General features: G+C 45.1%; 1 protein-coding gene across 1 annotated transcript in view; it reads right to left on the minus strand.

The window, feature by feature from the left end:
• Positions 1 to 3,307: 3,307 nt before the first annotated feature.
• Positions 3,308 to 21,250, minus strand: part of dchs1b (dachsous cadherin-related 1b) — a 94,899-nt gene continuing 76,956 nt past the window's right edge. The window contains exons 11-21 of the mRNA XM_023805229.2: positions 19,888 to 20,127; positions 19,200 to 19,325; positions 18,779 to 18,988; positions 17,610 to 18,476; positions 17,185 to 17,298; positions 16,881 to 17,092; positions 16,392 to 16,543; positions 15,188 to 15,318; positions 14,784 to 15,070; positions 13,802 to 13,943; positions 3,308 to 13,579 (exon numbers count right to left, since the gene is read on the minus strand). Of these exons, the coding sequence (XP_023660997.2) occupies positions 10,971 to 13,579; positions 13,802 to 13,943; positions 14,784 to 15,070; positions 15,188 to 15,318; positions 16,392 to 16,543; positions 16,881 to 17,092; positions 17,185 to 17,298; positions 17,610 to 18,476; positions 18,779 to 18,988; positions 19,200 to 19,325; positions 19,888 to 20,127 (5,090 nt within the window). The 3' untranslated portion in view covers positions 3,308 to 10,970. The remainder of the gene's footprint in view (positions 13,580 to 13,801; positions 13,944 to 14,783; positions 15,071 to 15,187; positions 15,319 to 16,391; positions 16,544 to 16,880; positions 17,093 to 17,184; positions 17,299 to 17,609; positions 18,477 to 18,778; positions 18,989 to 19,199; positions 19,326 to 19,887; positions 20,128 to 21,250) is intronic.

Here is a 21,250-nt window from a genome sequence, read left to right on the forward strand (position 1 = left end):
ACATTATCCATAGCAGGTTTTTAAAACAGAAACAATCCTCATATCTCAGTCATGGAGAGGTGGAGTTGAAATTCTTTGCGGTTTACATCTTTGGAGCTTAGTGTCTGAAGATGAACCTATGCAAATTAAGGGTGACACTAGAACAGGCAAGTACAGCGAAATGGCCTTCTTTCAGCCTTGAAGTCATATGGATTGCTCACCTCAACTTATGTTCAGATCTGTGTGATATATGAGAAACATCTGCTTTAGAAAAACCTGCTTTAGACGTGACACGAACAGTTCGACTTTGCCCCGTGATCATGTGATCATTAGTTTCCCAACCTCACTGTGAGGTTGACTCACGGTGGACTCACAGAGAAGCCTTTTCTCAAAACGATCAATTCTGCCCAAACACTGAAGGAGTGCAATCCATTTGTCGGCAGCTAGGAAATACCTGCCAACTACAATATGTGATCATGTGTCCCACTGGCTGGCAGTTACTTCAGGATTTATTTGATGTACCCAACATAATTGAAATTGATACGAGATGCAAACAGTTCTCATGTCAGTGAGATCTCAGATTAAAGTGTCTAATATTACTCCATTATGCTTGAAGCCCCTTAACACTAAGCTGTCCCAAGGTATTTTTTTATTTATGCTCATTCACTTGGGTTTGCCTAGACATAAAGTCGTCCATGATCGGAATGGCGCCTAGACATCAATTAGCACTGAAGTCGTCCATGATCGGAATGGCGCCTAGACATCAAGTTAGCACTGAAGTCGTCCATGATCGGAATGACGCCTAGACATCAAGTTAGCACTGAAGTCGTCCATGATCGGAATGGCGCCTAGACATCAATTAGCACTGAAGTCGTCCATGATCGGAATGGCGCCTAGACATCAATTAGCACTGAAGTCGTCCATGATTGGAATGGCGCCTAGACATCAATTAGCACTGAAGTCGTCCATGATCGGAATGGCCCATCAGGCCAGCTGAAACACCCCCCCACTGCTTCCTGTATGCAAACATTCAGAACTCCACCAACACCCAGTACTTCATTATACATGTTTTGTTTTCTTATACAGGCTGAACCTTTGCATCTGCACTTTAAAAGAACCATTCCCACCCATTTTCAGGAGCTTCTTAACCAAATTTTTCAAAAACATCAACAACATATTTTTTTCACTATGGTCAATCAGCCATGACTGTGAAAACATGAAATAAAATATGAATTTATTGTAAAGCTTTTTTCTGTGATGTGGAGTGAGCAGAGAGCAAGTTCCATCCATCCATCCATCTCCCACTTCTAACTACTTATCCTGATGAGGGTCACGCAGAGGTCTGAAGCCTATTGTAGGCCCAATGGGGACAAGGCTGGGGTCCTCCCTGGTCAGGATGCCAATGAAGGTACAGTTTGCTGATAAATTCTTTTAACCATGGATTTATTACCCACAGAAATACCAGCCCTGCTTTTCACACACTTGAAGATCGGTGCTATGCTGAAAGCTCTATAAAACATGAATCCCATCCTCTCTTCATTCTTGACAGTAAGCCCGAAACTCCTTTACAATCATCGCAGACAAAGACATAAGGAATAATTTTGAGAGTCTCTCTCAGCCAAGAACATGCGTCAGCTGGCGGATAGGACTAAAATACGAACACCTCTCTTTCATCAAGCAGGAAAGCGAAAGACGAATTAAAGACGAAATCCAGACAAGGGACCTGGAAGAAAGAGCACGAGAGAAGGGAGACGGAAAGCAGTCCAGGGCCAAAGCCTGCGATACGAAGGCCAGTGCTGCTAATAGGAATCAGGTGGCAACGGTTGCTAAGTGACGGAAGGTGTGGGTGCTGGCCGTACAGCCAGGCCGCACGGGTGAAAATACACCTCACTCCTCCTCAGTCCCAGGGCCCTGACGTCAGCGGGGCTGGACAAGGAGGCGGGGCTACCGAAAATCAGAACCAGAAGTTTGTCAGTGCCTTGCCTGCCTTCTTTCTCCTGTCATCCCCCACCAGTTTTTAAAGGCAGCAAAAAAGAACAAGGTCCAAAAATAGTTAGTAGGAGTTTGCGTGCCAGTCGGTTTAGGAGGGGATTTTTTTTCCCCCCCCTCCACTGCACCTCTTAGTCACGCAAGCAGCCTGACAGGACTATAAATGTGTATCAGAAAGTCGGAGAAGAGGAGCGGGTGAAAGGGAGAGAATAAATGAAATGGTAATTGGGTGAATCTTTTGTGTATCCCTGACAGCTCCTGCCTCAGCACGCAGTGGGCACTGGAGAGTAAAGGCTTCTGAGCAAGCTGGGGCTTATGGGTAATCTCCACTTGACAGGATCCCCCCACCATAATGCTGTAAGACATCTCGCCTAGTCTGGTCCTGTTTGCCCAAACTCCATAGACACGTAGACTGCTGCCACGATTCAACTTGTGAACATTATAAGATGGCGCGTCAACTGTAACCATTCTTCTGATTTTATTTGAACCTCTCTGCAGAAAGAAACCATTACTGGAATGCCTGCCCTGAATAAGACGGCGATGCAATTAATTGGCCAGCTGGTATAAAGTAAAACCACACTTTTAGTGACTTGCAGTATCATTAACTTTGAAGACCTGCCCAGCACAGTAGCGCCACCTCAGTGGATAGGGGTTTTTTAAAAAGGGGGGGGTGGGGTGCTGTCATGTTCTACAAAGGCTCTCCTGCCTCTGTGGAAACATCTGGAAAACCATGCAAAAGCTATTATATGCAGCCGTCATTAAAATCACAACATTTCCAAGGTTCTGCTGGTCATTCAGTTCAGGAATGGGAACAAATTTCCGTCAACAGCAACCGGGAGCAAATGTCCATTATTTCTTTACTATTAAGACAGGATGCAAGAAGTCTTTAAATGGGGCAGATAAAATAAAAACCCTTTAATATTCTTCAGTGTAGATGTGGTGTGTTTTTTCGGTGGGCCGCCATCACTTTCAAGCTTACACTGAGAAGCTTTTTATCATGTGCATTCAGTGATCAGCAGCCTGAAAGTCAGACGATGACCGTTGTACTTCAAGGGAACCTGAATAACATTCTGGACAGGAGAGGGGCGCCATTGCGGGGCTGAAGATAAACTCGACCTCTGTGACCTAAAGGTCAGGCATTAAGCTCCCTGGATGGAGATTTGCATGTTGTGACCCATACCTAACCTGATCCACTGAATGTTCTGTTGTACATATATGGGAAAAATAGTGCAACCACACATGTAAATTGTTTTGCAGAAACCGCTAAGCTAAGTAAACATTTTTTTTCTCCCTTGTTTGAAGCGGACAGACTGAAAACAGACACAAAAACATCTCCGTGTTCGTAACGAATATTCCCAGGACATTTATTAAGGCATCTGTTCTCAAATGGATGGCACCGGCGCAAACAACACTTCCGTGCTCAAGAACAACATCGAGAAGACTCAAGGTGGAACGTATGCCTACAAACGCACAGCTACATACAAAGTACAAATCAGTCAGAACATGTGACTTCAAGAATATATTGAGGAACAAGAACAAATAAACATTTCATTATTTTTTTTTACAAAATAAAATAAATAAAAGTTTTTCATTCCTTAGCTACAATAATATACAAAGGTTTGCGGCAAAAAACAGTGACCAGGAGTGTGTGATGGACGGAAATGTCTGTTCCATCCAAGGTCTTAAAAACAAAGAAAGGCACTGTGCAGAAAATAAAAGACAATCGTAAGGTAAATGACTTTTCGTTTTGGGTGTTCCGGTTGCGATTTCAGTTGGATGTCGGTATTCACATCTGCCATGTTTGCCACTACGAGAATGCCAACCAAAGCAGTGACGTGACATGACTTCGTCAAGAGTTCAGACAATGGTTTTGCTCCTTTCACAGATGAAATGTTTCGCATCGTACCCCTAGCTGTAGCCAAGCTCTTCGATTCCCAATTCGTGCTGGCTGCAATGACAGCATGGGGATGAATCTGAACACACGTGTTGAATTTTACATCATCAGTTGGAGGTCAGATTAAACACCTCCATTAGGGGTGGAGAAGATCCAGCTACAGACCCACACTAACAGCGTCGGTGACCTGAGGTGGGCCATAGGAGGGATTTCTCACCTAGAATGTTACATTCAAATTACATTGAAACCAGCTCTGAAATCATAAAACGGCATGTAATTGGGTGCTAGCATTAGAATGACTATTGGGAATTGTAAATTCCATCAGGGACAGGTGATTTACCAGTAGTACTGTAGCTGAGGGATTGCAATGGCCGTTGATATGAAGGCAGATCATTCCTGCAAACCCCACACACTCTTGTTCCTTAAACAGGAAATCCTTATAAGGAATACATTCGACACCCAGACTTCTGTATGAGAAGATCCCACAAAACCTAACCCCAACACTGGCAGTTTGCTCCTTCTGCCACTGCAGCCTGTGACAGCAGTGAATGCAAGCTGCAACACGTGCTGCATTGTTCGGGAGTTGGTTGCTTCGGATAACGCAGCCTGATAGGTCGCGAGCTAATGCAAAACAAAAAGGCCACACTAGCTCCAAAAAACAGTCACTCCAAGAATCCCAGACAGGACATCGCACATCAAGTCCTGGCAACTGGTGGTCTGACAGAATCTTCTAGGAACATGAGGTATGGAAGGAATCGGCGACACGTTTGGATTTCCTCAAAAAAACACAATATTCCTTCCATTTGCTAATACAAAACCCTTCGCTGCTCTTCACATTTTCTGAATAAACAACTGTTGGCCCTGTTGAGGATTTACAATCCAGCATGCCTTTTCCCGTTAATGTCCATCTATGCTCATGATCTTATACGTCTGTTCCTCGCATCTGCCTTTGATTCCGACAGAGGGTGTTTCACAACCTTGACAGGACATTAATGCATCGGATCCAGCAAGCATCTCCTGGCTCGCGGCTGTTCTGAATCTGCGATTATATCCCCCGTCACTTTCCATGGGAGGAGATAAGATAGTGAACAGCTGTGTGAGATACAGCACATTTTCTGAGGGTTTAAACAGAAAGATAAACCTTCATATATAATACAGCTTTAAAGGGAAACAGGTGCAAAGGCCACGTGGGAATTCTGGTGGACTGCGTGCACGAGCTGAACGGTGGTATAAAGAGAATCGGACCATTACACAGTACATGAAGCAAAATCGCCCAGCTGTGTTCTCCATGTAATGGAGAAGATATGGAATCTGTCCGATTCAAGTGGATGGCCGTTTACTCAGATCCGCCCCCCAAAGAATGACAGTAGCATTTGGTTATTCTCATGGGTCAGCTTGGTTACATTCAATTAATTGGAAGCAATGCAGTTTCTTTTTTTTTTTTCTTATGTGGGGAGGTGAGTTGGGAGTAGTTATAAGATCAGTGAAGATGGGCAATGCAAGCTCTGTGATATTTAATTTGGAGTTTTAAACAAACACTAATGGGTCGTTGTTCATATGCCCTGGGTTCTGCATGAACTTAAAATCAAATTAGTTTATTTTTATTTAAAATTAAAATTTAAAAAAAAAACAGCCACATGCACCTTAAGGTATTTTCCATAGCAAAGTAACTCAAGAAAAATGAACACAGCAAAGACATGGTGGTTTTAAACAAGGATCTGCTTTCCGCTTATAAACATGGTTTGCTATGTGACCTCCTACAGGACTGCTTACTTTTCATACTAGTGAATACTTTCCGGCTGCTTAGCAAGATTCACTTTTGAGAATTTCATTAGTCATTAGTGTTTAAGTAGCTACCGCCTATATTTGCTGTAGTAATTCTCTCGTATGACTCCTCAGTGTGATCTTTTCAGTGGACTGTGATTCTGCTTGCAGCTACAGAACTATTTAAGTCTACAGGTCCTCGAAACACTGTTACATGTCACCAAGTCGTTTAGTTCTGTCTGCTGTCAAAATCCTCGCAAGCTCAACGCGGCGGAAAATCTGTTCTGGCATTTATCGACATTTCAGCGAAATGCAAAAAATATATTCAGATATAAATCCTCTGTGGTAATCACAATCAGGCAGCCGTCCATGTTAGGGCAGCCTCAAAGGGGAAGCGGAAAGCGATGCTCACGTCGTTAAACGATTTTACAGCTCTCGCTTGCTCCTGGAACTCACTGCACTCAAGTTGGGAAATTGCTTTTTTGGCCAGCAAGTTTCATTTCAGCAGTACTATACCGTCATTAGTGCGAGGGCTAGGGCTTTGCTTTTTTCAGGAATTACTTTTTTTTTGGGTGTCTTTATATAATTAAACATTTTTAGCAGGAATGCAACTTATCAAGCTGCTAATTACATTCCACTAAGCACTCCACTCCAAACCAATAAACAACTTTTTATTTTACTGACATGTTAACAATTAAAATGCATTGAAGAACTGTCAGGAAAAAGGGCCTTTCATTGAAAAACACAGGAGAAATGTAAATTCCAGACCTTTCTTCCATGGCTAATGTTTAGACAGTAATAAATCTGACCTTACGCTGGGCTCCCTCACCAAAGCTCTGCTGCCAGAAACATTTTGTGTATTTTCATGACCTTGATTGGCTGTCCAGCCTTTGAAGAGCACCTGAAAAATAAGACCTGGGCAATACTTGATCATTGACAAATAAATATGGAGTATCACTGGGGATCCCAGACTTCCTCCAGGCAAGTGTCACGACTCACACGAGGGTGTACAGTATGAGTCCGCAAAGACACATCGACTTCATCACATTTGCACTTCCTCACTGGTGAAGTAAACACTTAAACCCATCAAATGCTACTTAATAGGGACATCCTGATCCACTGGTTCCATTCAATATTTATATCTCCTGATTCAGTACCAATCTGATAAATAAGTAATTATACTTAGACATACAGTAGGCAGTCAGTATATTCTTAGTCTGAGTGAGCCTTGCGATTTTGTAGTGTCGCTCATTACTATGTTTCTGCAAGGGCCGAATTAGATTTGTCGCGCTGTTGCTATTTCCTTTCTAAATGATTGCATTGCAAACATTGCAGGTAGCTGTTGGGCTACTTTGAGTTTCCAGTTTAAAGAATTTTCACGTGGCTGACATCTCCGTAGCTTGTAGTTCAAACCATGTGCCTCAGGCTCACTGCAGTGTGTGATGGAACCTTACAATGTAAATTAGGCAGACGCAGGAAATTAATGTGGTCTTTGGATCGGATTGTGGTGGCTGATACTGATCACTTTAAGAAATGCCTGGATTGACCCTGATTGCCATCTTTGGTATCGGCTCGGGACATCAGCGCTAATTAAGACCTTCAATAAAAATTTGAATGAAAAAACCACAGAGTGAGAATTTTATTTTCAGATTAGAGAGGCATCTAAACTATGTTTTATAAAAAGCACACCCCAACACAGATGCAGCTGGGAACCAGCTCGCTGTAGAGGTATACTGGTCTGTAGTCTGCAGCTTGTGCTGAGGGGAGAGTATAAACCCAAAAACATCATAAACCTGCCACAAACTGCCCTGGCATCCAGGACCCAACAAGCAAATGCTGCTGGTGATGTTACACTTAGAACTGAGCTGTTTCATTTGTCAAATGATGCATAGGATTGCAAATGACCACAAGACATTGCCATAAGAGTCTAAGCAATTCCATGACAATCCTAAGATACTAGGTTTTAAGTACAGAAACTGTAATATAAACTAAAAACAAAGTTTACGTTAATGGTTTTTAAGCCCAGTTTGATATTTTTGTCATTCACTATTATTTTTTAAAAATGAAGAAGAGAATCCCTGGGTTGACTGGTTTAGCCTCCCTTAAATGATGTAAAACTGTTGCGTGTGGTTTAGGAAAAGAAGGCACGCATCGTAGCAAATACTCGTACACCACCAGAAAGGGCAGCTTCCAGCCGAGAAGAAGAACGTCTCAGTACGTTTTCAATTCCATCTTATATAATTCGACCAGCTACTGTAATTATGAACAATATTGCTTTTATGGAGCTTACCATTCCTTGGATTAGAGACAAATAGCTCATACTCTGTAATACTGCTGTCCTGGGAACACAGATATCGTGCTTTTCCACTGCCACCAAGAAACAAGCCGTGCCCAAGCCGAACCGCAGTGATGATTTTCCATTGTAAATTATGTGAGCTGTACCCAACCCGTACCCACGCTGACGTGTCGTAAGCAGTGGCAAAAGCATGACTAAACCATACTGGTTTTTATCACCACCATCTGATTGGTCGAAATGCACAGAGACAAGAAAGGTTTCAAAGACTGTGTTTTGGTACCCGAATATTAGGGCCTCAACGAGAAGAAGATATATTATGAGAATCATTAGATGTTCACCCATCAAAATTCATTTTTAAAAGTCCATGTTTACAATACTGTTTGTACAAAACGAAGACCAAGTACTCCAAATTTTGGAGCTAGAACAGGAAGAACATAATAAGTCATCTAATGAGTTCTTGCAATTTATTATTTATTTTGTCCTCTATTAACCTGGTTAATCAAATTTGTCCTTCTGCTCTGAGTCCTTTGTTGCTCCAGAACCTTCAAGCACCATTGTATGGATTTGCCTGAATTTGTATATTTAAAAAAAAAAAAAAGTATTGCTCATTTTTTCCCCTGGTGCAGCAATTGAGGCAAAAATCCATTACAGCTATGTAAACATGTCTGTGGTCCACATGAAGAAACATGGGAGAGGAACGCCTCTTGATTACTGAGCCACGTCAAACACATGTACATTCTTCGAAGCTTTCAGAGCCATGTTCAGTTTGGATTGTTAATTAAGTCAAATATCCGACAGCCCCAGAGGAAGGCTCAGCTCAGTGGTTATTTGTGAGAAGGGACTATTTACATATCTACAATGCGGGTATGGTCTGTGGCTTTCGAAAGAAAAGAAGAAGAGTCCTCCGTCCTCTGCCAGTCCATTTCTTTTGATGTTCAGATGTGCCATGTGCCTACAGACCATTCTGGTGGTGCTGGCTTGCTTTGCATTGTGAGGCATTGTTGCTGTTTTTGTCCAGTAATAGCTGCCATCCACAGCTCCCCTTCCCTGGGAGTAAAGCCGTGTTTGTGAATTCCCTCTGCACGCCGGATCATGGGTCATCTGGATTCGGCCGTCACCTAACCACTTGTCTGCTCCAAGCCATGTCTGTAGACTGCTGCCTTGCTAATAATTTTGTAACAATGGGTGTATTTGCCTTTCACAATTCTAAAAGAGACATCTGTAACACAGTTCAGCCTAAACATTTGAGATCCTAGTCAAGACTTCAGAAATAAATTGTGTGTGTGTGTGTCAGGAGGGGGGGGGGGGGTTGTTAGGAATTTATTATGTGCTTTAAATACATGGGCAAAGGCTTCGACAACCATTCCTTTGTCTAAATGCTGGCAGCCATCTCAAAAATCACTTAGGTCCCACCTGGAGGCTTGTCCTGTCCTTAGAGAACATGATCCACAACTGCACCTAGATATTTAACATACAGCTCAATGGCCACAACAAATGCTTTGTACGTTTTGTCCTCTAGAACAATTTAAGTTTGTGGCAAAATGTGGCAGCTCTGAAAGGAGGAGAGGAGGTTTAGAATTGCCCTGGAACATCTGTCATCTAATCTTGACTCTCAAAAATGTGGGGGACATGGGAGAATACAGGGGGAAATGCAAAGGAAGGTTACTTTATTCAGGACTTCACCTCTACTATTAAAAGTGAGCCTCTGCCATTAGTACTAAATACCATGACAAACATTATGCCCATTATTAAAATGTCACCTTCCTTCACCTGGACCTATGCAGATCAAAGAGCCAAAAGTATAACATAAGCCATGACCAGAGCTCTGGCTCTAAACTAACAATCAAAGAAAAACACGTAGCCTTGAAACAATTAATGGTGTCTGAGCCGTTCTTTTGTATTAACAGCAGGCCATAAGAGCCTTCTAGCAAGCTGTTGCAGATGGCCTGCATGGTCAATGAAAGCTTTTTGAGTTTTCTTTTGTTATTAAAGGTTTGCAACCAGAAGTTAGCTAGGAGGGAAGTGGTTGACATTGGTCAGCCTAGATTTGTGGATGGCAAGGTTTCCTGCTTCTGGGAAACAGGAAATATCTACTGTGACTGGAGGTTCTCAAATGAAAGGGGTGGAAGGAACTGCTGATAAATGAGTTTGGCCCAACTCATACGCCTGATCTATGGCCCTGCTGTTGGTGTTGGCAGGCTGGAGTTTTGGTGGAGCCACAAAAGAGGTGGAAGGTCCCAGTTTTCAAAAAAAGGTCAGCCATTCTTTCTCGACAGTGGTGGAGCAGACACTATGCAAGGCCTGCAAAGTCCACCCGTAAAACACTACTACAACAAACACCATACTGAAAAACCAATCTAGTCTAATTTGCACTTTTCCTTCTAACATAGCAAGCGCTTGGACTTTTTAATATATATATGTATATAAATAATAAACCACAAAATGTTCCCCAGGCACTCACATCACAGATGTCAATAGTCTTTTCATTCCAATTCAAATGGCAATATGCAACACTATTACAAACATACATAGAGTGGCATACATACGTGTGATATAACACAGTGAGAGCCTCCTGACACGAGGCAATGGCATTTTCTAGTCAGAAAACAAAAGACTGTATAAAAATAGTAAAGCAACATTTTAACATCCTTCGATTCCCCATACTTAAATGTGCATAAAAATCATGTTTCTTGGATTTTTTTTCAAAAACTTCTAGACATTCGTCAAATCGATGCAAAGAGTGACAGTAGCAGGCATATCCACTTGCTGCAAAGTAATACTGAATGGTTGTTCAGCCTCTTAAGCTAAAAAGGGAATCTTGGAATCTTAGCTTCCTGGCCAGCCAGTGAGGCAGTACGACGTGTATCTACAGACATCAATGCCGAGTTGCGATGGAGTCTGTCACATAGCAGGTGGTCCTGAGAAAGAGACCATCACCACCATGGCAAAAAGGGGGCCTGTACCACACTCTGAGCGAGTGAGAACATCACAGCTCATCACATCACACACTCGACCTTCCTTGACTGACAATCCTCTCCTTCGACCACATCAGATCCTCAGCTCAGCCTCCTCGCCATGCTCCAAGGAATGTTCCGCTGTGCTGATCATCGAGGCTGAGGGACCCTGCGTGACACCGAAGGGAGAGACGGCTGGCGAGCGGGCAGCTAATGGGGAGAGGGAGGGGGAAAAGCTTGGGGACATCGCTGCGGAGGAAATAGAGCCCTCATGGCTGATAGGTGACCGCCGTAGGGATGCCAAATGTGGGAACGTCCGTCCGACGGCTGGTTTTGGGGGAACAGACTTAGCTCCTGGGTGGGCCACAGAGGTGATGAGAGGAGGTGGGTCGATTCTTGGCTTTGGGTCGGCTTTAGGCTTTGGTTGGAAAGGCCGGCGTGGGTTATTGGGAGGGGCGGTCTCATCCTTCAGTCGGGCAATCTCTGTGAAGACATTGGCTAAGGGCTGGAACTGTGGGCACCAGTTGAGCAGGTAGTCCCAGTTGTAGCTGCCCCGCAGCTCCTCGTCGCTGGCTACTATGGCTGTGAGAGAACCATCCACAGAGGGTTTCCCATCCTCTGGAAAGGCATAGTCCTTTGGGTGTGAAATGTTTAAGCCCCTTCCAACCCCCAGATAGCCACCACCTTCATCCCTGTAGATGGGGTGCTGGCCTGATAGCAGAGTCCCACTGAGACTTCCAAGCTTCTTTCCTTTGAACCACTGTCCAGCATCCAAGGCCCCTGGTTCACAGGAAATGTCAGAGAGCTGGTCGGCATCCTGCTGGATCCCAGAGTCTGGACCTCGGGCAGAGATATGCTCTTGCATGGAAGACGAAATGCTGGAGACGCGGGGGTACTCATTGATCATCCGAATCTCATCGTCTTCGGCAGCTTCAGCAGAACCCCGCCCACTGGAATGGGAGGGATCCAAGGACCCACCTCTAGCATAAGGTCCCCCGGCCGCATTACCTTGATCACCTGCATAGCCAGGAAGAGTTTGGTGGTAGATCCTTTCTCCCCCAGCAGTTTCATCCAACTTCTGTAGGGCTGTGCCCTGAGGTGTAGCAGCCCCACGGTTGGCTCCCTGCCCTTTCTTGCGCCGCTTAGTCTTTACCAGAAATAGCACTACCGCTATCACAATGAGGATAATGATGACGCCCAGTGATACGGCAACTACTATGATCAGCAAAATGTTAACATCAGGGGCGAGGCCAAAGGAGGTTTGCGTGACATCAATCGTCAGTTGGGCAGTGGCTGTACGTGAAATGTCCAAAGGACTATGGGCTTCCACATCCAAAGTCATCAGCCGGGTTTCTCTCTTGGAACGACCTGTCCCACTATGGTGGCCCGAGCTGTCCATCTTCAGGAAAATTACACCTGTGGTACGGTTCACATCAAAGTAGGGTGAATGGCTTGCAAAGGAGTAGAGGATGATGCCATCAACACCGCTGTCTTCATCAGTAGCTTGTACCTGCCCAATGATCTGCCCTTTCTTGGCCCCCTCTGGAACCTCAAAGGAAAAGGTTGGAGAAGTAAAGAGAGGATCATACTCATCCTCTCCTGTCACATAAACCTGCACTGTGACAGTAGCTGAGAAGTTTCCAGCATCCACAGCCAAAGCAACAAAACTGAAAGCATTCAGCTTCTCAAAGTCAAAAGTCGATCGTGCCCGGACCTCTCCTGTATATTGTTCCACTAGAAAGGAGTCTTTTCCCTCTCCCGACATGTCCAGCATGAAATATCGCACTTGGCCAAACACACCTGTGTCATAGTCAATGGCATGCAGTACAGTGACCAAAGAGTTTGGTGGCTGGTTTTCTCGAATGCTTGCTGTGAGTGTCTGGATAGGGAAGTAAGGTCTGTTGTCATTGATGTCCTTCACCTCTACAATGACAGGGACCAAAGCAAAGTATCCATGACCATCAGATGCCTGCACAATAACAACATGGGAGGACTGCCGTTCACGGTCCAAAGACCTCCGCAGCCGTAGCGCCCCGGTCCACTGATCGACAGAGAAGAGCTCCATCTCATCTCCAGAGCTGATGGCATACTGGAGTTCAGTGTTCGTGGTAGAGTCTGGGTCTGTGGCTGTCAGGCGTAAAATTTCCGTGCCAGCGGCCGCTCCTTCACTTAGCGCCACACTATACTCAGCGCGACCAAAGACTGGTGGGTTGTCGTTGGCATCGGCGACTGAGATCACCGCCACAACACTGGAGCTGCGCTGGGGAACGCCACGGTCTGACACCACCACAGTGAGGTTGTATCGTGAGGTGGTCTCAAAGTCTAGCCGTTCAGCTAAGATGAGGGTCCCCACTGTCTGGAAGCCCCGCCCCTCCACATACCGCACACTGCTCTCAATCTGGAAGGCGTTGCCTGTATTTCCACTGGCGATGGCAAAGTCAAAACCACAGTTGTCCCGTGACAAGTCGGCATCCATTGCCTCCAAGGTCAAGATAGTGGCCCCAGGCAGGGTGTCCTCAGACACTGTAGCCCTGTATTCAGACTGATGGAAAGTTGGAGCATTGTCGTTGACATCAGACATCTGCACCTGGACGGTGGTGAGGGACGACAATGCTGGGACTCCATCATCTCGTGCCTCGATCACCACACTGACTGATGGCCGCTCTGGATCGAACTCTGCCTTCTGATTTATAAACAGCGTACCTGCCAGACAGAAAATATATATTTTTAAGGAACAAGTTGACTTTGTCTCTACGTTTCCAAAAGTCATCTGTTGCTCATAGTTTCCAAACAGCAACAGCAACCCAAATGCATTTTTAACATGGTAGTATCTTCAAAATCGGAGGAGCAGGCATACATTCCTGGTCCAAACAATTCCAGGTGGAGTAAGAACACAAATATAGAGTGTTCAGTGGGACTCCATACCGTTGTGAGGGTCGATGTCAAAGCCATCCCTGGTGGAGGATATGATTCTGTAGGTCACCTTGCCGTTCTTCCCAGTGTCCCTGTCTGTGGCAGTGACTGTAATAATGGGGCTGCCTGGCGGGGAGTGTTCAGGTAGTGTAACCTGGGAAATCGAGGACAGGAGAAAGACAACACAGAGGTTAGATGAGATCATCACCACTCAGCAACACAAAGGCAGCCAGTTTTAGAGATGCATGATCTAGGTGATAAGGAATATTTGGTTCCCAGGCTTATTTGAGAACTTCTTCAGCATGAACCCCTGCTCATCTGTCAGACCGTTAGAGTATTCACTGCAGCCCCTACCTCAGCAAATTGTTTTGAAAATATCTAGCCTCTGCAATGCAGGACAGCTAACATATCAAAACATCCCTGATGAAAAATAACAGCATTACCAGCTTAAGGTATGTTTTCGCATGGTGGTTTGATGGTTCGGCTGATCATACTAGCTTATGATGATCATTCTAACTGGTTTAGCTGGTCAAAGCAGCATGACCAGCATGATAAGCTGGCCAGTTGGTGACCCACCCAGGTAAACCATCAAAGAGCAGCATGAGCTGCAACATGACCATCTAAGACCATCTTAGACCAGCTAAAACCAGTTGAAACCAGCTAAAACCAGCGCAAGCTGGTTTTTAGCTGTTTTTTCAGCAGGGGTGGACACCAGCATAAATAGCTTAAATATTTAAATATAATATTAAAAATTACTGCCTTGTCTGTTATTTGTGAAATTCGACATACATACATTTGACTTATTTAGTTTAAAACATTGTACGTCTTTTCTTGAAATTTATATACTGCGGCCCTGACCATGAGGAGGATAATAGATGGTTAATGGATGGTGATCATACATAATAAATTCTGGCTGTTTCATAAAATTATGTAGTTTGTTACTGGAGCAGTTCTATCTGGAGAGGTAGATGAGTTGATTATATCTAAACCGCACCTGGTACAGATCCTGGGTGAAGGTTGGTACGTTGTCATTCACATCCTCCACGAGAATGGTCAGGTTGGCTTCGCCATGGTGCTGGGAATCAGAAGCACGGATGGTGAATGTGTACCAGGTCCTCTCCTCAAAGTCCAGTGGCCCAGTCAACGACACTCCTCCACCATAGCGGTGAATCCCAAACTTTCCCTTGGAGAAGGCATCCAAATGCAGGAAGTAGAACAAGGCGGGACCAGAGTCCACATCATTGCCCGTCACTTGAGTAATCTCTGTTCCAATGATGGTGTCTGAAAAATATTTTGAAGGTGTACAAATATAGAAAACAACTATTACTATGCAGTATGGCTGACGAGGAAAGTAAAGCTCTGTCTATCCAGCTAAGGGTAACAAGTTAAATGACCTACTCTCTGGCACACGGATCTCCCGTGGCAAAGGGATTGTAGGACTGTTATCGTTGAGGTCCACGATGATCACAGTGAGCGTAGCAGACCCAGACAACCTGGGATTACCGCGGTCTGTTGCCGTGACAACAAGCCTGATGCAACAAAATGAATGAATAAATAAACAACAGTCCTTTGCTTAGGTTCTGGCCACAAATTCTGCTCAGATTTGAATGGTCAGGTGATCTCTTCCACATATAAACAAAGGTTTTACAAAGTCTACTCTCAGTTTCCTTGTTTCTTGTAATGCTACGCAATGTACATTATAAATATTTTTAATAATTCCATCCTATATTACAAAGGATTCACATGGAACACCTAGGCCTCTAGCAGAAAATTTCGATTGAATTTCAAATGAGAATCTTAAGCATGTAAGCTGAGCCTTACAGCCAGGGGCACCGTAAAGGTGGGGGGGGGTCAGGACGATTTCATGAGAACTGGAACATAATTGGGTTGGTCTGAATTTGGCGCCTGTTACAGCCACGGAGAAAAATAATTCACAGACCACAGCACATTTTTTTGTTTCACTCATTTCTGTTTATGGGTGTGCATCTGTGAATAATATATATATATATATATATACACTTTGCAAGCTCCAAGCTGGTGCTCCCTTGCTTCACATTGATGAAGGGCTTCTTCCTTGTTTAATGGGACTACAGTCCTGCTTCAAGAAGCCTGCTATGGACTGTCCTAGCAGTGCACTTCACACCTGTACTTAATGTTTCCCATTCCATACAAGGTCACTTGATGTCATCCTACCATTCATGAGACACTGTTGGATAATTTGACGGTCATCTCTATCATTAGAAAGTCACTTCCGCCCCTTTACCTGACTGGTTTTTAGTCATTCCCAGTGTCTCTTACTTCACCTCACTGTTGTGTACTGTGGTCTTAGATATTCTGAATCTGGAAGCAGCCTGCCACTCACTGTAGCCTTCTGCCAGCAGAACCATGATTAAACCAGGATTTAAAAATGCAGATTTGTTTAAAAATATAGAGTTTAAAAATATAGAGTGGTCTGTAATTTTTTTCTCCAGCTGTATGATATGCTTTCATGGAGCCCAAAATCTCTAGCGGCATCCCTGCTTACAACACACTACACGTAAATCACACAGACAAGAGTATGTTACAACAAAAAGACATGAAATACAGTGCAACATGCACTTACTTAGTCTGTGTCCAGATCTCTCTGTCCATGATGGCTGCCGTGGTAATGCTGCCCGTGGAAGGATTGATTCTGAAAAGGCCACTCATGCTGGACGATGAGATGGAATAGGTCACCTGACCATTGGGACCCTGATCGGGGTCACTAGCTAGAACCTTAGATTGGGGAAATGGGTACAATTGAGAAAATTAATTGTAAATTTAAGCTAAAGGGGGGAAAAAATTACATCAGATAAGTGCAATGGACTGTCTGGGCATTTTGCTTTGATAACAAGCCTTGTTAAAAAAATTGTAATGTCCTTTGCAATCAAATAGTTTCTGATTCGCAGTTCTCCTGGGCCTATGGCTTTGGAAAAGGGTATGTAGAAATGTAAAGTGGATAGTCCCAGAGTAAAATGATTTCCTAAGCACACACAGGTGTTTTCTTTTTTGTCTTCAAAAGAACCGCTGGCCGCCAGTGGCATTAATCAGGAAATTGGAAGGTATTGTGCACCTGGATGATGGGGAGGTCATAGCCTTGTGCTTCATGCATGTATGCAGTGTACGTCTGCAGCTGGAAGCGCGGCAGGTTGTCATTGACATCCTGCAGTATCAGATTGATGGCCATGTAGGAGCTGGACAATGCAGTCTCTGCCTTCACCACCAGGCGGAGTCTCGGGGTGTCCTCAAAGTCCAGTCCCATGGAGCTCAGCACCTGAATCTCGCCTGAGGAGCAAGAGACCAGAGCAGTTTTCTGGTGAACTGCCTCAGAGTTCCCTACCTGGAATGACAGGCAGCCATTTTCGCACCGGACTCACCTGTGCTGGGGCTTATGCTGAAAGACTGCTTCCAGGTCCCACTGAATATGCTGTAGGTGATGCCAGCACGTGAACCATCTGGGTGCTGAGCTACTGCCTGCACCACAGAGGTACCTGGGCAGAAGGACATAACATGCCTCGATGAGCACTCCTCTACAGTCTAGCTGCTGTTCCTTAGCCTGAATGAAACACTAGCTGTCTTTACATTCCAGATGGACTTCGGGAATATAATTACAGTGCTTCATATTACAAGAGTTTTCCGGGTCACATTTTACTTTACATTGCTGTCACATTTGTATTTCTCCCAGTTAAAAATATATATGGCAGTAATTTGTCACACAACCGTATAAAAAACCAAAGCAAAAAAACACCCTGACTGACATAACATTTATTACACCATATTCAAGCTGAAAAAAACCTTGCACCTTTGGCTGCATTCTCTTGGATGTTAACGTCTCGAGCAGTGCGGGAGAAGCGGATGCCCTTGTATTCCTCTTCCTTGATGTAGATTATCACAACCCCAAGCGAGGACTTGGAAGGACTGCCCTGGTCCACCGCCTCAACGATCAGGGTCCGCTGGCTCTGGGTTAGTGACTGCAGGCTCTGTGAGGCCTGGATTGCCCCCGTCAGGGAGTTGATGGTGAAGCCCCGAACTGGGCTGGCGAAGCGGTAGAAGACAGACCCATTGGCCCCAAAGTCCTTGTCCTCGGCCCTCATAGTAGCAACCACCTGGTGGCTGGACACGCTGCCACTGGAGATGTTGATGATTAATGGATCCTGAATGAAGAAAGGGGCATTGTCGTTCACGTCCTGCACGTGGACCGACACATGGGTCGTACCATTGCGTGGGTTCGCGGGGGATGAGTCCATAGCCCATAGCTTGAAGCTGTAGGAGGCCTGCTTCTCACGGTCCAACGCCACAGCTGTGGTGATCCGACCTGTGTCCTGGTCGACGGCAAAAGCACCCATGGACTCTGGGCTCAAAAGATATAGTATCTTCCCATTCAGCCCTTCGTCATCATCTGTTGCCGTCACCTCTAGCAACACTGAATCAACAGGCACATCTTCTGAAATGTCAACGGTGTAGCTGCTGTGCTGGAACCTTGGACTGTTGTCATTGATGTCCAGGACAGCGACATCCACGACAGCTGTGCTGGTGAGTGGTGGGGTGCCGTGGTCCTGAGCCACAACAGTAAGTGTGTAGCTGGACTTTCTCTCCCTATCAAGAGGTCTGGAATTAGACAGCACTCCAGAGCTGCTGTCCAGACTGAAATCACTATTGGGATCGCCAGCTGTGAAAGTGTAAAACACAAAGCGCAAATCCCATCAGTTTTGTCCCACAGTACAAAGACATATAGCTATATAAAATGGTGTCCCTAAATCACCATTAGTATGTGATTGTTCGTGTGCCTTGTAATGCACTTGCATTTTGTATAGGGTGTTCTGCTGCCTTGTATCCTATGCTGTCTGAGATAGGATCCAGGCCCCATCACAACCTATACCAGACAGGCATTTGGGATGGAGAGATATCATGCAATAGACAAACCCAAAATGAGAATCTGCCACAGCATGGTACGTTTCACACGAGATGTACCTGAAATCCAGTATTTAATCTTTCCGTTGGCTCCAGCATCCTGGTCGGTGGCTCGAAGCGTGAAGAGTTCCACAGGGTCTTGGTTTTCTGGCACCTCTAGGTTGTAGTAGGAACTCCCAAAGGTCGGCTCATTGTCGTTTTCATCAAGTACTGTGATCCGAACTGTGGCTGTGGCAAAGTTGGCTGGCAGACCGCCGTCTTTAGCGTAGACTGTTTATGAAAAGGAAGAAGGTGGGTGTCGAGGGGAGTTACAGAAAGGGAAGACCATGTGATTCACTGCTAGTGCAACAGCAATTAAAATGCGCAAAAGCAGATGTTGGTATCAAAGCAAACTAACCGGTCCTCCGGGGTAGCTAGGCACAACTCAAATAGGGTTATTTTCCTTATTGTAAGAGTTTGGAGTACACCCAACAGCACTTACCTGTCACTGTATAGCGGTCCTGGACCTCCCTGTCGAGGGCCTTAGTGGCCATGATGACCCCGGTCTCTGGGTGGATGGTGAAGCCTTCCTCCACGATGCCTCCATAGGTCACTTGGCCGTTACTCCCTGGGAGGGAGGGCAAACACATCTCATCAAGGAGAAGCTCCACAGACCGACACACTTTGCTTGCATCAGCATTCCTGTGCCGGCACTCGCTCTGTCCTCGCAGCGAGATCTCTGCCGTGCCCTAATCCTGACGTGTAAACAGAGGAGCCCTCCCCTTGTGCATGCATACTGCACGTTGCTCATTCTGCCTCACGAGCAGTTGGCCCCGTCTCACTCTCTTCCCCGGCCTGGTGTGCGGCTGCCAGATTGCGTGCTAACTGAGAATGACCTGGCACCATCACCTGTTTGCTTCATTAATTGGTCCTGGAGAGAAAGTTTATGATCCTTCTGTTTATAAGCTACAGACTAAGACTTGGAGAATGTACCACCAGCCAAGCACCCATACCCTTCTCAAAACCACACACACATAGTTAAAAAAAGAAAAAAACATGCAGGACATGATGAGGAATTGTAATGAAGGCTAACAAAGGTGTAACTGATTTACAGTAACTAGTCTAATGTGTTTTTCTGCATTACAGTTATGCTGAACAGAGAGAAATCCCCTTCAAGGGGCATGGTTTACCTTGATCCCTGTCAGACGCAGATACTGTGAGGACGGTGACCTCAGGTGGCTGGTTCTCCAAGATTTCGGCTTCAAATTCGGCCTTCTCAAACCAGGGGGCCTCATCATTGACGTCAATCACCTGGACGGAAAGCAGCTGAGAGGTGTAATGCTGGGGTACCCCATGGTCCTCGGCTATGATCGTTAGGTTGTAAACAGCCTGTTCCTCCCGATCCAGGGATTTCAAGATGGACAAAGAACCTTGGGTGTCAGGTGAGAGAGAAGAGGAGAAACAGGAGGATTCAGTTTCTGATTAGATGTTACTATGGCTCATCCTTGATCTTGACAAGTACCGAAGAATTAAAGATTCTTTGTTTCTTGAGGAATTAGGACAGATCCTCAACAGGCTACAAACAATAGGATGTTTTTAATCGCTAAAAGTTCTATTAGCATTCCCCCTCATTGAAATTTTCATGCAGTAATACTCAGATTGAAAGCTGGCCTGCACTCTTTGAATCTGCATGATACCCACAGCACGCAGACCGACGGAGACCTTAGTCTGCGTGGCAACCTATAAACCTCCCATATCCACAATGAGGTGCGAGGTGAACTCCTGGGTCATGCTACCAGTGACAATGTGGTATAACAACAGCATCATGCTGCTAGGTCAGGCTTGTCTACCTGGATGAACTGCAGCTGTAAAACACATATAGTCCTTTTGGAGATGAGAAGAAAAATCCACACCAGCCCAATGACATCGAGCCAAGAAACCCTTCATACTGTGGAACTTGGGGGATCAAAGTCATGTCGAATTTGATCTAACTATGAGAGGCCTCCCACCGTTCAGTCTCTCTGCCAGCACGTTATAAAATAACATACTATTGCACTTATGACTCTAAAGACATTGACTTTAGGTATCTGTGAGGAAGGGGGGCATGTTTCAGAGCCTCGTCAACACATTAAGTTGGCTAACGAGGTTGGCTTGGGAAAGCCTGTCTTCGGGGTACATGCAAAAATGTGCCTTGTGTTTAGAAGAAAGCTGCAGTGGGGAGAAGGTGGGGGGGGGGGGTCTTTGTAACCGGGAACATTTGCTCGGCAGCTGACAATCCCTTACACACTGGAACTCCCAAGGCTCGAAATGAGAGGAGCAAGCTAGGCGAGAGACAAAAAGCAGCAGTATATCCGTAAGTGTATTCTGCACGAGTCAAGGCCAAGCCACAAACTGGGAGTACTGAATTCTTTCACAAGATGCATTGAAAGAAAACGGACAATCTCTACTAACTGTGCAAAAGCGATTGCTTAATAGTGGACATTCTGCACCTGTAGAGACCCAGGAGCTAAGCGGTTCTTGACAAATGATGCATTAACTACAGTGAACAACTTC

Source organism: Paramormyrops kingsleyae, chromosome 18, assembly GCF_048594095.1.
Source record: "Paramormyrops kingsleyae isolate MSU_618 chromosome 18, PKINGS_0.4, whole genome shotgun sequence".
Taxonomy (NCBI): domain Eukaryota; kingdom Metazoa; phylum Chordata; class Actinopteri; order Osteoglossiformes; family Mormyridae; genus Paramormyrops; species Paramormyrops kingsleyae.